General features: G+C 52.1%; 1 protein-coding gene across 1 annotated transcript in view; it reads right to left on the bottom strand.

Annotated features, from left to right (window-relative positions):
• Window positions 1-12,362, bottom strand: part of BMP7 (bone morphogenetic protein 7) — an 89,115-nt gene extending 76,753 nt beyond the window's left edge. The window contains exon 1 of the mRNA XM_049869930.1: window positions 11,436-12,362. Coding sequence (XP_049725887.1) covers window positions 11,436-11,853 — 418 coding nt within the window. The 5' untranslated portion in view covers window positions 11,854-12,362. The remainder of the gene's footprint in view (window positions 1-11,435) is intronic.
• Window positions 12,363-12,854: the final 492 nt, after the last annotated feature.

Below are 12,854 nucleotides of genomic sequence, written 5' to 3'. Positions count from 1 at the left end.
GAAACTTAAGCAAGCATTTCCCTTCGAAGGCTACTGTGACACACGAGGGGAAAAATGCAGCTTCTCCGCTCACCCCCAGAATGAATTATTGAATAAGTTACCTTTCAGAGAAGGGGGACAAGCTAAGAGAAGTTTGCCCTGTTTCCTCTAAGGGGAAGTTGTGGGGGAGAAACACACAAAAGGTGCCATGTGAGTTTAGTAATTTTCCAGTATCAGCAGGCAAAGCCACGGTAAAAATATATGGGTTCTGGAGATGATCTGGCTGCTGTCTAGAGATCTGCCCTCTGGGTCCCTTCTGATTTTTACCGTCACCAGCAGTTTAGTCCCCACAGTGCTTCAAACCCAGGCAGAGCCCAGTTCCCAGGAGAGATTGAAATCTGTGTTCCTTTCAACCAGAAAATAACCCATCGGCCTAGAATTGCTGCTTTCTCCACTCACCACACGCACCAGTGGGTTTGAGGCCAAGGCTCCCAACTAATTCCTGAGTTTGAGGAACGTTACCCAAAACCTGTGGTTCTCAGCTGGGGTGATTTAGCTCTGGTGGCACAATGGTTAAAGTGCTCAGCTGCTAACTGAAAGTTCGGTGATTTGAACCCATCCAAAAGGGAAAAAGACCTGGCAATCTGCTCTCTTGAAGATTTGCTGTTGAGTCAATTCCAACTCCTAGTGACCCTAGGGGCCAGTAGAACTGTCCCATAGGGTTTCCAAGGCTGTAATCTTTACTGAAGACTGCCACATCTCTCCCCTGCGGAGGAGCTGGTGGGTTTGAGCTCCAACCACCAATCTCTAGGTTAACAGCTGAGTGCTTAACCACTGAGCCACCAAGGCTCGTCCTGTGAAGATTACAGCCCAGAAAATCTATGGGGCAGTTCTCTGTCACATGGACTATAAGTTGGAATTGACTAAATGTCACCCAACGATCAGCAACAACCATCAGGGGACATGTGGCAGTGTCTGGAAACATCGATGGTTGTCACAACTGGAGGGGGGATGTTACCGGCATCTAGTGGGTAGAGGCCAGGGAAGCTGCTAAACACCCTGTAATGCACAGGACAGTCCCCTGCTACAAAGTTCTTGGCCCCAAATGTCTGTAAGTCCCAAGGTTGGCAAGCCCTGCCCTAAACCTACCCAAAAAGGATACTTCCAAGTCCCAAGAGTGTTTGAGCCACCAGAGGGCCAGAAATTGCAGGACCCCCTCCCCCACCTGTCTCCCACCCCCAGCCAGTATCTTAAGACAATTAGGAGCTCAGGGTTTGAGTAGGTACAACGAAAGTAGCTTCATTTATTGTTTCCTCCAAAAGGAAATCCAGCCAGCGCCCCAACCCCATAAACGTTTACTAGCCCTGGAAGATTCTGAGGCCCCGCTGCCATTTTTAAGGGCTTCTCTTTCAACAAATGTGAGGTCAAGTCAGTCAGAAAATGAAACCTGAGGAGGGGGAGGTAGTGGGCATTTCACGAAGTTCAGGACCAAGAGAGAAACTGAAAGACCAAAAAGAGCACCCCCGCCCACTTTCTGGCCCCATAAATAAATGGCTGTTTTGTATACGGAGGCAGGGCGTTTTAAAGGTCTCCGGGTACTGTGCACGAGGTTTTCATTTGCTCTGGAGTTCCCATCGAGTTAACGGACCTGTAGATCGATTAGTGATTGGCCTTCGGGGCGTGATGTCCCAAACACAAGGAGCCCTGGTAGCACACAGTGGTTAGAGCGCTCGGCTGTGAACCAATGGTCAGTGACTCGAACACACCAGCCGCTCCGCGGGAGAAAACTGTGGAAGCCTGCTGCAGTAAAGATGACAGCCTTGGAAACCCTACGGGACAGTTCTACTCTTTCACATGGTATCACTATGAGTCAGAATCAACTCTGACCCTGACAGCACAACCACCGCCTGAGCTTCCGAAACAGCCACACCACAAAGAGCCCATCTCCAAGGCACGTTCCTTCCAGACTCTCCTTGTTTCAGTCAGAGTTTTCTGGTTGGTTGGGGTTTGGAAAACAATAATTTAATCACAATGAAGAACACAAGAGGTTATGTCCTGTCTTTTTTATTAAATAAACTTTTGATTTTGAGGTAACTTTAGATTGACAGAAAACTTGCAAAGAGTTCCCACATACCCATCACCCAGTTCCCCCGATGTGAAACACAGGAACTGCCTCTAAGGCCCAGGAAGAAAAGGCAGTTCTTCCAGGCAGGGTGAAACGTCACCACAAAGCTATAACCTGTACAGCTCGGACAGATGCCAGCAGTCGACTGGTGAGCAGACCCGAGAGTCAGTCTCCTCAAATGTGTGTAGTGAACCAGACAGGCTAAAGCTGAAGCCTGCCTTCGCTGAAAGACAAGTTCTAAAGAGGCGACTCATTTTACAAGTGGGAACCGAAAGAAGTGGTTATTCTCGTTGAACCACGAGAATACCTCAGGGATATGGAAGCTTCTAGAAACACTGGCTTCCCAAACAGGGTGCCAGCTCTTGGGGGAGGCCTGGGAGATGCACTTGATGCAGAAAGAAAATGTTATGATTACATTTGTGAAGGAAATTTCTGGAATTTATTGGCATTGGGGAAGACAGCAATTGGCAATTTTCAGCAAAAATTTCTGAATAATTGGTAGACAAGATTAAAAAGGAGCCCTGATGTCATAACGCTGAAGGACTCAGCTAACCAAAAGGTGGGCGGTTTGAACCCACCCACAGCTCCACAGGTGAAAAAACCTGGCAATCTGCTTCTGTAAAGATTACAGCCTTGGAAACCCTATGAGGCAGTTCTATCCTGCCCTACAGGGTCGCTCTGAGTTGGAATTGACTCGACAACACCTAAAAACAACATCTTTGTATCTCGTGAGAAATTCTTCACCTATGACCATGTGGTTAGTCAGTGCTCTCTCTCAAATTAGGCGATGCTCACCACTTCCCAAGCATGTGACACATTGATGGTACTCCTTCCTCACCTTGGTTAGATCTGGCCATGTGACAAGCTCTGACCAATGAAACGTGAGCAGAAGAGCTGCATCACTTCCTGGTGGAAATTTTAAAAGCCAATATGAAATTCACATTATCTTTCTCTCTGATAAGGAGCCTTCGTGGCACAGTGGTTAAAACACTCAGCTGCTAACTGAAAGGTCAACAGTTGGAACCTGCTAGCCACTTGCTCCATTGGAGAAAGATGTGGCAGTCTGCTTCCATAAAGATTACACCCTTGGAAACCCTATGGGGCAGTTCTACTCTGTCCTACAGGGTAGTTATGAGTTGAAATCAACTCAACGGCAACAGGGTTGATTTTGTTCTCTCTGGCACAGTACCCTGTGACATTGGGGACAGTGGGGGTGCCATCAGCCTGGGACCTGCAACCCTCCCCGACCAAAGTGCAGATCCCTCTCCCAACCCCTTCAGGAACCCACACGGCAAGCGAAGACATATCTTTATGCTTTTTAAACACTGGGGTTGTGGGCTTGTTTGTTACTCCCCGACAACTTAGTTTATGCTGACTAGACGAAGCAGCAAAACACTGGAAATTTAGAATCAGCTCACTGATACCCAAACAGCTGAACACAATTTTGAAAAAAAAAAAAAAAGAACATCCCCATGCCTTTGCAAATTTTTAGTGATGCAAACTCGCTTTTCTTTGTTCATTAAAAGTACGTGTTGCTTTTAATCTTTAGTGCCTCCCATTTAAATTTCCACTGGAGTCTATGTTTTCTCAAGCACGAGCTTGCCTAACACAGAAGGAATGATGTAATTTATTTATATTTAGGGTGCGCACTCAGAAATTTACTATTGGAAATGCAAGATCAAAAACATTTAGGGAACGCTTGGCTGCGTCATGCATACGAATACGCCAATATTTCAGCACTTTCTGGGCCAGGAGGGTTCTGCCAGGCAGTCCAAAAACAGGATAACAAGGATGTCTGGGGAAAAAAAAAAAAAACAGTCCAGAAGAAGAGTCCTTCATCAAAGGCCAAAAGACAAGCCACTGAAACCACAACATGACTCGACAGCCTGTGTGTGTGTGCACATTGGAAGTGTCCGGGCAGATGAGCACTTGGACCTGTCCATGCCGACTGTCCTGCTAAATGCTTAGATTTTTATTTTTATTTTTCCCAACTGCATGAAAGCAGGAGAGACGCTGGCATTACAAGACCATGCAGGCCCAGGTCCCATGCTGAAAAACATGCCAGTCCTCAAGTTTGGAAACAGTGCAAGTTTTTATTCACAGCCAAATTTAATTAAGCCAGCAACAAAAGATTGAAACTTGAAAGCTACTTGGGGAGACAAAGATGTGAAAGAGTCACACGTGACCTCAAGGATGCAGGGGAACTTAATACTAGCTAAGACAGATTTTTCAGATGGTATAGAAAGAGCTGAAGGGGATTTACGGGAAGCTTTGAGTGATAAAGCCCACCCCTCAGTCTCAGGCCCTGGCTCTCTCCTCTTCGGGTCTCCAGAGACTTCTAAACACCCTGAGTGCACAGGGCTTTGTTATTGTAGCCTAACCCTGGCTGGGGGACGCGGGGGGATGGCCCGGGGCGGTGGGCGGCCTTGCACCTGCTCCAGTAAAAAGCGGGAGAGTTGTGGCATTCTGGTAATGAAAGCTCTGGGCTTGTCACTCCCTTGAAGGAAGACCTAATTTGTACTTTGACCATCTTCCAGAAAGGGGTGGGAATAAAGGTTTCAGTAATGTGATTCTTTTTCTAATTAAGCTTTCTATTTTGGAGTAAGTTTTGATTTAGAGAGAAGTTGCAAAGCTAGGACACAAAGTTCCCGTCTGCCCCTCACTCAGCTTCAGTTTCCCTAGTAATGCAATTTTTAAACAGCAGCAGCCCTGGTGGTGCTATGGTTAAGCACTTGGCTGGTAACCAAAAGATCAACAGTTCCAACCCACCCAGAGGCTCTGCAAGAGAAAGACCTAGCAACCTGCTCCCTTAACGATTACAACCTAGAAAATCTATGGGGCAGTTCTGTCACACCGGGTCACTGAGTCAAAGCAGGCTCAATGGCACCCAACATGAAGATGCTAAAAGCAAGAGAAAGAAGACTCAGCACGGCGCTTTGGTGCTCTGAAGCAAGTCTGGTGTCTTCGCTCAAATTCCATCGATCTCCAAAGGAGGAAAAACGCACATACTCACATGCACCTGTGGGGCCATTTTCTTGATATCTTTAAAATAACGTGTGGCTCAAGCCCAGTATTTTAAGATTAAGTAATTAAAAACTAAGTTTGGACCAATATATCAAAGTGGCTATTGATCTGGCTACCACAATAAACACAAGAGCTAACGTTTATTATGCACCTACTGTGTGCCAGGCTCTGCACAGCCATAGATGATTTCATCTTCATGAGAACCTGTCAAGGGGGGCCGATTAGCAACCCTCTTAAAAAGGAGGAAATAAATTCAGAGATGTTAAGTAACTTGCCCAAGGTCACACAGCCAATATACAACCACAGTGCAAATGACACATGGGTTTAGGCTGTATCTAAAGAGAAGCACTACGGTTGCCGTTCCACTGTCCCTTGCCAAGTCACACCCACTGCTGTCACCGAGAACTTCCGTTACACGGCAGTGGAGTCCCCCAGCCCCCCACTCCATATATCATCCAGAATTAGCTGCAAAGTGCCAGGAAACTTGGCCAGGCAGCCGCGAGCATCAGCAAGGGCTGGAAGCCTTCACTGTGAAGCCCTTTATATAAAGCCGCGGTTGGCAGCCCCTGCTCCCGCATGGGAACAAATTAACATTGGCATTTCAAACACAGGAAAGGGAGGAAATTGGAAACACAGTTTAAACTTGGCCAGTCCTTTGAAATACTGTACCATGCTACCGACATCAATTAATGAAAAGCAGGGTTGTGCTGAGAGGCTCTGGTTTGGTAATGCATTAACACACGTTAAACATGTTTGTACAGGAACCAGATTAAAAGCACCCTGGCTCCAAAACAATAAAGCAATTACCCCAAAACGAGAGCTCTCAGAGTTGTCATTAATTCAATCCACTCCACGCGGATCAGCAGAGGCTTTGCGCAGCTCCCACAATGCCTTCCGACGCGCAGCTGAAAGGCCGGCATCGAAAATGCTGTTCTGAATTTCACGTCAGTTAAGTGTCAAACTTCATGCACCCTGAGATCCCCCCAATCATAAACACTCTGCTTTGGGGAGGCAGAGTAGGAGCCCTGGTCTTCACCTGCACTGCCATTTCCCTTCGAGGTTGAGCGAGTTTTCGCCGGGGAAGGTGAACTCTGAGATATCTGTTCCATATTAAGGAATACCAAGGCGCATTTTTGTCAAATATTATTTGTCAAATGCCATTTGCTGCAGAACCTGGAATTCAATCGCAGCTGAACACACAGCTAATACTGGGCAGCTCTGCATAATAGCCGTGGTCAGACCCGGGATCATTTGCAGTTAAAGAGCACCCCCCTCCCCCTGTAAACCGTTTCAGGAATTGGAAAGAAAAGCTCTGTAATAAATAAAGCACTGTGCCTGAGCCGCCCAGTGCACAGGACCCAGCATGCCAGGAGGACGGACTCAGAAACAACCAAAAGGGCAAGTTCTTGCTTCACAATATTTTAGGGATGCTTTGAGAAGGGATCTTAGGTGACACGTGGGTGAATCTCAGTGTTTCTGACTTGCAATGGAAAGACTTGGGCAAGTTCTCAAAAAAGGAGCATCCTCAGGTACTCAGCCTGCAGACAGACCCACCTGTGTCCTAGCAGTTCAGGTTCCCGAAACAGACATCGCCACCCATGTCACCTCTCTGCTCCCTCTCCCTGGTGAGATCACCCCTCAAGCCACGTTGATCTGGGACCCATCACGTTGGAGCGGTTTGGGTGTGTGAAGCTCAATGTGTTATCATTTTTGCCACAAATGAACAGTTCCTATGTAAATACTGGAGTTTCCTCACCCCACGAAGGCCAGAAGAGGAGAAACGGCACCGGCACATTTGATTTAAACTAATTAAAAGCAGAGGGTCGTGCAACTCAATATATTGATTTTACCAGTGGGACTTAAATCTTCTGGAATAAGTGTACACAGCTGCAGGCTCTCCCACCACCCCTCTTCAAGGGCTGATGCTCGCTGACAATAACGTGACAGGTTCCACACCTCCCTGCCTTCACCGCCCTCACCCCAGTGACACTACCAGAGCAGACAAGGGCTGCCAAAAATGAGTGCGTCGACAGCCCCCACCCAAGGCCTAAAGAAAGAGCAGGGAAAAATGAATGTGGCCAGCAGCGCGGTGCAAAGGGTGATCCATTCAGAACATCCAGCTGTGAAATGGGCGGGCAGGCTGGGAAGGGTGGGGACAGGGGGTGTGCTAGGACACTCCGATTCTTGTAATGAGCCAAATATGACCTTACCCAAAAGGGGGGAAAAAAACAGAAAGATATTAAAGCGATAGGGGTGATCAATCAATTTCGTTGGGACTCTCCCTGGAATGAAGTCACCACTTGCCTGAGATCAGGGACATGTGATATTCACTCATATTGCAGGCATTCTGGTGATGGGGCTTGCGTACCAGCTGTGTGTCTCACCGCAGAGGTTTGCCAGCCTACTACGCCTTCCACGGGGTCAATTCCGCCACCGAGTGGCAATCCCTGGACCGGAAACCAAAAAGAGCCACCCAAGATGGCATCCAGGGCTCAGCTGTAACCTGCTTCGATGCCAGAAGAGAAATACATGGAGGATCAAAAAAGTTCAAATCTGGGTCACACATCCTTGCGGAAAGGGGGGGAAATCTTTGATTTATATAAGCAGGAAAATGAGGTTTAAAAGAAGTGATGGCGAAAGGGTTACTAAAAACACAGCTGTTGGTGTACTCCTATAGAGAAGGCACTCTGCAGAAAGGCAGAAAGAAAGAGAAAGAAGGGGGAGCCTGTGTGACATCTATATTAACCTTTGGCTGCTTACCAGGGAGGGCCGGCGCTCCAGCGCTGGAATGTGGAACGGCCCTTCCAAATTTTAACACAAGCCAGGTTACAGCTGCAAACGCCTGCAGCCCCGGCTCCCTCCGCGAAGCACTCCCTGAAGGAAATTTTTAAACTGTAACAGAATCTTTTTCTAATACTCTACAGTGGTAGGGCCTGTTCTTAAGGGGCAAAAGGAGCGATCTTAATGCCAAACACTTGTCAACAAAAAGGATAGCCAGATGGTATAAAGTCAAACTCAAACAGCACGGCCTTCTCCCCACGCTCAGGCTTACAGAAACAAAAGCCACTTTTATCCGCTGCCTCCAATAAGGAGGGATTTCCAACTTTCTCTTTTTTTTAATTTTGATTCAAAGATTAAACAGATTTGGTCCCTTCATAACTTGGGCCAGAGAGATAGGCACTAACTGCACACCTGCACTGCCAGTGACTTCTAGAGAAGATTCCCAGCTGAGCGGCCGGATTTTTCCAAGAAGTGTGGTGAGGGGTCACGGATGGATTCGCTGGGAAGAATCGCCATTGCCCAGGGAGTACTTAAGAGGCGGTGGCCGGCTCTGAATTCCAAAATTAAGTCTGCACAGAGGAGTTGGGGGCTTGTTAATCCAAACAAGTTTACAAACCTCGCCATTGAACTTCAGGGGCACTCAGGCTGCTAAGCTAGCACGCAGGCTTTACAGTACAGGCTGGTCTTTGTCATAAGGTGCCGTCTGAAGACCTCATTTCCAGCACCTGGTTTTGTCGTAAATTCCCCTTTCCTTTAGATTCCTGCTCAGCCTGGCAAAAAGCTTGGATTCCGAGGAGAACAACTTATAGGAACAAAAACCAGTTAAGGAAGAATAATCGCACAGGTCTGCAAAAGCCTTCAGCATCCCGGCAGCGTCCCCACGCACAGCAGCGGCATTTTCTGGAGGGACAAGGAGGCCAGCCCCCCCAAGACCGCCATCCTCGCTCCCCAACTCTTTCCAAATGATAACAAGTAATGAACATGTGACGTTTTCTCACTCTTGGGTAAAGTGTGAAAAAAGGTGCCTATAGAAAACCTGACATGATGACTCACAATCCCAGGAGAAATTGTGTGCTTTCTCAGCAAGCTGAGCTTCAGGACACGTCCTCTACCTCACCCCATCTCCCCCACCCCCCACCCCCCAGGCCCTCTCCAGCCCCACTGCCACCCCAAGCCCCTCGGAGGAGAGATTCCGGAGCTAGGACTGAACAGACAGCCCGGACGTTTTATTCATGTGCTGTTGCTGAGCAGAAATTAAAGGCCAAGCTTAGAAGGGTCCTGACAAACTTGAGTCCAGGCCTTCACCTAACTAATTACCCTCAGTAGAGAGAGAGAGAAAACACTCCTAGAGCGCCCTGTTAAAGCCACTCCACCATCTAATTTGGAGCGATGTTCCAGAAAGCTAGACCTGAGAAATTTAGGCAAGGCTGTCCCACAAAGCCCAAAGCCAGCCCAGCTGATTGAGAGGCTCAGACAAGCCGGTCTTTGTCCTTTCAAGATGAAAGAAATGGGACTAGCGGGGTTGAAAGGTGTGTGCACAGCCAGAAGGAAAACCACCCAGCTGTGGCCTTCCCAGGCGAGTCCTGGCTTGCTCCCACCACCCACGGGAGCAAACAGCCCTGCCCCCAGTTCCCAAAGGCATCCAGTGAGCAAACCGCTCCTCCCCTGGGGTGGGGGGGCCCCAGGATCTGGCCGAGTTGCCAGTCACTAAGCATTAGAGCTTTTTGCATGGGTTTGCAGAGCCCTCTACAGAAGCCAGGGCTCCCAAATGCCTTTGTAATGACCCCGGCTGATCTCTGAAGGCGGCAGCTGGGACCTGCAGCATTGGGAGTCCCGGATACCCAACCCAACAGCAGATGCCATAAATCCCAGCCAGAGAGAAGGCCCTGGTTAACCCGGGAATCAGTACTGCTATAGAGTGCCACTTCCGTTTATTCTTATTTTTAGAATTGTTTTTTAGTTTTTGGTACAGACAATAAACACACACGGCAAGAAAAAAGTCACAGGCAAAAGTGAGGACATTGAAAAACCCGACTCCCCCCCTTATGTCCCAGTCCCAGTTCTGCCCCTCCCCTCCCCCCCCCCCCCCGTAAAATTTATTTCCAGTTCACGGAGTCTTCTGCTAGAACATGGACGATATACAAACATGTATGTAGGCTCACTGATCTGGACCTGGCTTGTTTCCACCCCGTACATCTTAGAGATTGTTCCAATCAGGGCATAAGGAGCTGCCTCGTTCTCAACAGGCTGCCTCGTATAACTTCAACTTTTTAAATGTTATTTTGCCATCTAAACCTCCCACTCCTTGCTCGCTGAAGCGCATTTCGCTATGTGAGTTGGGCTATCATTTAGGGTGGACAATGGCGTCCCCTGGACTCCGCCGACCTTATCAGAGGCGGGAAGCCCTCACGCGGATCCCCACTTCCCCGCCCCCGTCCACTCCCCAGGTGGCCGGCGTGGGGATTTAGGGTCATTATTTCCAAGTTGACACTGCGCCGGTGGGCGGAAGTTTGCTGTCTTGACTCTGCTCGGATTTTCCCTGCAAGTTACACAGGTAGAATGAAAGCGGCTCAGGAAACAGCGCTATCGGGCTGTGTTATCTCGGAAACCAAATATTTGATCATCGGTCCTACAGCGCGCGGCCCGGGATTAGTCTGAGCGAGTTTGGTAATCATGCGGGGATGCCATGGAGGGCGCCGCGGGGCACCGCCGCAGCCCCACCTCGTTCCCCGGACAGGAGAGGCTTCATCGGGAGCCCTGTCCCCCCGCCGCCCCCAGCGGCGTCTGTTCCGAGATCCCGCGCCGCCCAATCGCCAAAACCGGTGGTTTGAGCGCCACACGTGATAAACGCTGAAAATGGATTCTGCCTGCCCGGGACCTATCATTAAATATTTAAAATAGAAAGTTCGCAATGGCAACGTTTCTTCCCTGGCTCCGGCAGGAAGACCAAGAGAGGGGGGCGCCGGCGGCGGGGAGAGGCCCCCAGGCTCCCCAGGCGCGCGGCACGGGAAGGCGGGCGCACCGCGAAGGGACAGGTAGGGCTTGCCAGAGCGGGGAACGGGTCGCGCTGCACCGGAGGCCAGGGCCAGGCAGGGTGCGCGGGGCCGAGGGCGGGCGGGAAGGCAGCTTCTCCAAGAAGGGCCCTTTAAATCCAGGTAGCGAGCGCCGAGCCGGCCAGGGACAGCTCACATGACCGAGCCCCGCGCTTTGAACTCAGCCGCGACCAGGGCCGGCGCCTGCTGCCCCAGAGGTGCGTCCGGCGGCGTAACCAGAAGGGGGCTTCGGGCGGGTCTCTACACTTTCAATAACATCCACAGGCCAGCTGAGCCTGCCTCACACTACCTGGGGGCGAGCACAGTTTGGGCTCCACTAGGGCCGGAGGTAGAAGACTCTCAGCCAGGCACTGACCGCTGTGAAACCCGCCGAGCGGAAAGGTGGGAGGCTAGATGTAAAAAGTCACCCCCCTCCCTGTTGCAAGGCGCCCCCCAGCCGAGGCGTGCTCCCCCTTCCTCCTGCCCGCACTCACCGAGGTTGACGAAGCTCATGACCATGTCGGCGTCAGTAAGGAAGTGGCTATCTTGCAGGCTGGCCAGAGGGGGGCCCTGGGTGCTGAAGACTGCCTTGTAGGGGTAGGAGAAACCCTGGCTGTCGGACCCGCCGCCCTCCTCCACCGCCATGGCATTGTACAGGTCCAACATGAACATGGGCGCCGAGTTGTGCTTGCCCTGGAGGTGGGGGCGCGGGCGGTGGGGCAAGCCCAAGATGGAGAGGATCTCGCGCTGCATCTCCCGCCGCTCCTGGCTGCGGAGGCGCCGGTGGATGAAGCTCGAGTGCACCTCGTTGTCCAGGCTGAAGTCGGCCAGGGCGGCGCGCAGCAGGAGCAGGGGCACCCAGAGCGCCACGAAGCTGGAGGGCGCCGCGGCGCGCAGCGAGCGCACGTGCATCGCGCCGGCTCTCCGCGCGGCCAGGGCACTGGGCTCCGGGCACCTGGGCCCGCGCCGCCCCAGGTGGCGGAGGGGGGCAGCGGCGTCCACGACGCTCAGTCACTTGCTGCAGATGGGCCCCGCTGCACCCGCGCCGGACATGGCCCCTCCCCGGCCGGCTGTGCGCTGCCCGGACCCCCACCCCGACTCGGGCTGGCTCCGGGGCCCCTAGCCCTGCACTCGCTTGGGCGCACGGCGGGGCTTGGAGACCCGCTCCAGCGAGCGAGGAGCCTGGCGCGGGTGGGAGGAGCAGCCGCAAACCTCCGAGCCTGGAGAGCGAGCGCTGGGGAGGCGGCGGGCGGGCGCTCCTTCCTCCCACTCCTTTCGAGAGCGCTCTCCAATCCGGCGACAGCGACCCACCCGCTTTCGACCTCCGGCGCCGAGAGCAGGGCCCCAGGATCTCTCTCCCCGCCCTGCGCGCCCCTGATCGCACGAGAAGACGCCTCGGGAGCCCCAGAGCGAACGCGCTGGGGCCTGGGAGGAGGAGGAGGAGGAGGAGGGCGGGCTTCCAGGGGCCCCTCCCGCGCCGGCGGCCTCCCACCTGCCTCGGCCCCGCCCTCCCCCCTGCTGCGCCCAATGGATTCATTCAACCCTTCCAGCGCGCTCGACAAATATTGACCAAGTGCCCACAGGGTGCCCAGCGCCAGGCCAGACGCCGCCGGCCTGGGGAGGAAAGACGCCCACCCGGCCCTGCCCTCTCGGGGCTCGTAGTCCGAACAGGGAAGGAGACCTCAGCCGGACCCAAGGATCTGGGCAGCGGGGGCAGAAGCTGAGCGGCGGGAGGGGCGTGGAGGAAGCGCGGGAATCGGAGAGGACTTCTCAGAGGAGGTGCCCCTGAGCCCGACTCGTCCGTTTGCCCCCCTCCGACACACTCGCTGGCTTTCCTCACTCCAACCACGCGGACCCGCCGCACCCCCCCAGACTTGTCCACAGCTTAACTTTGGCCACCTGAAACTCCCCCT

Source organism: Elephas maximus, chromosome 25 (genome assembly GCF_024166365.1).
Source record: "Elephas maximus indicus isolate mEleMax1 chromosome 25, mEleMax1 primary haplotype, whole genome shotgun sequence".
Lineage (NCBI taxonomy): Eukaryota > Metazoa > Chordata > Mammalia > Proboscidea > Elephantidae > Elephas > Elephas maximus.
Note: the sequence above shows the minus strand (reverse complement) of the source record. Positions and strands in the feature narration are given on the sequence as shown.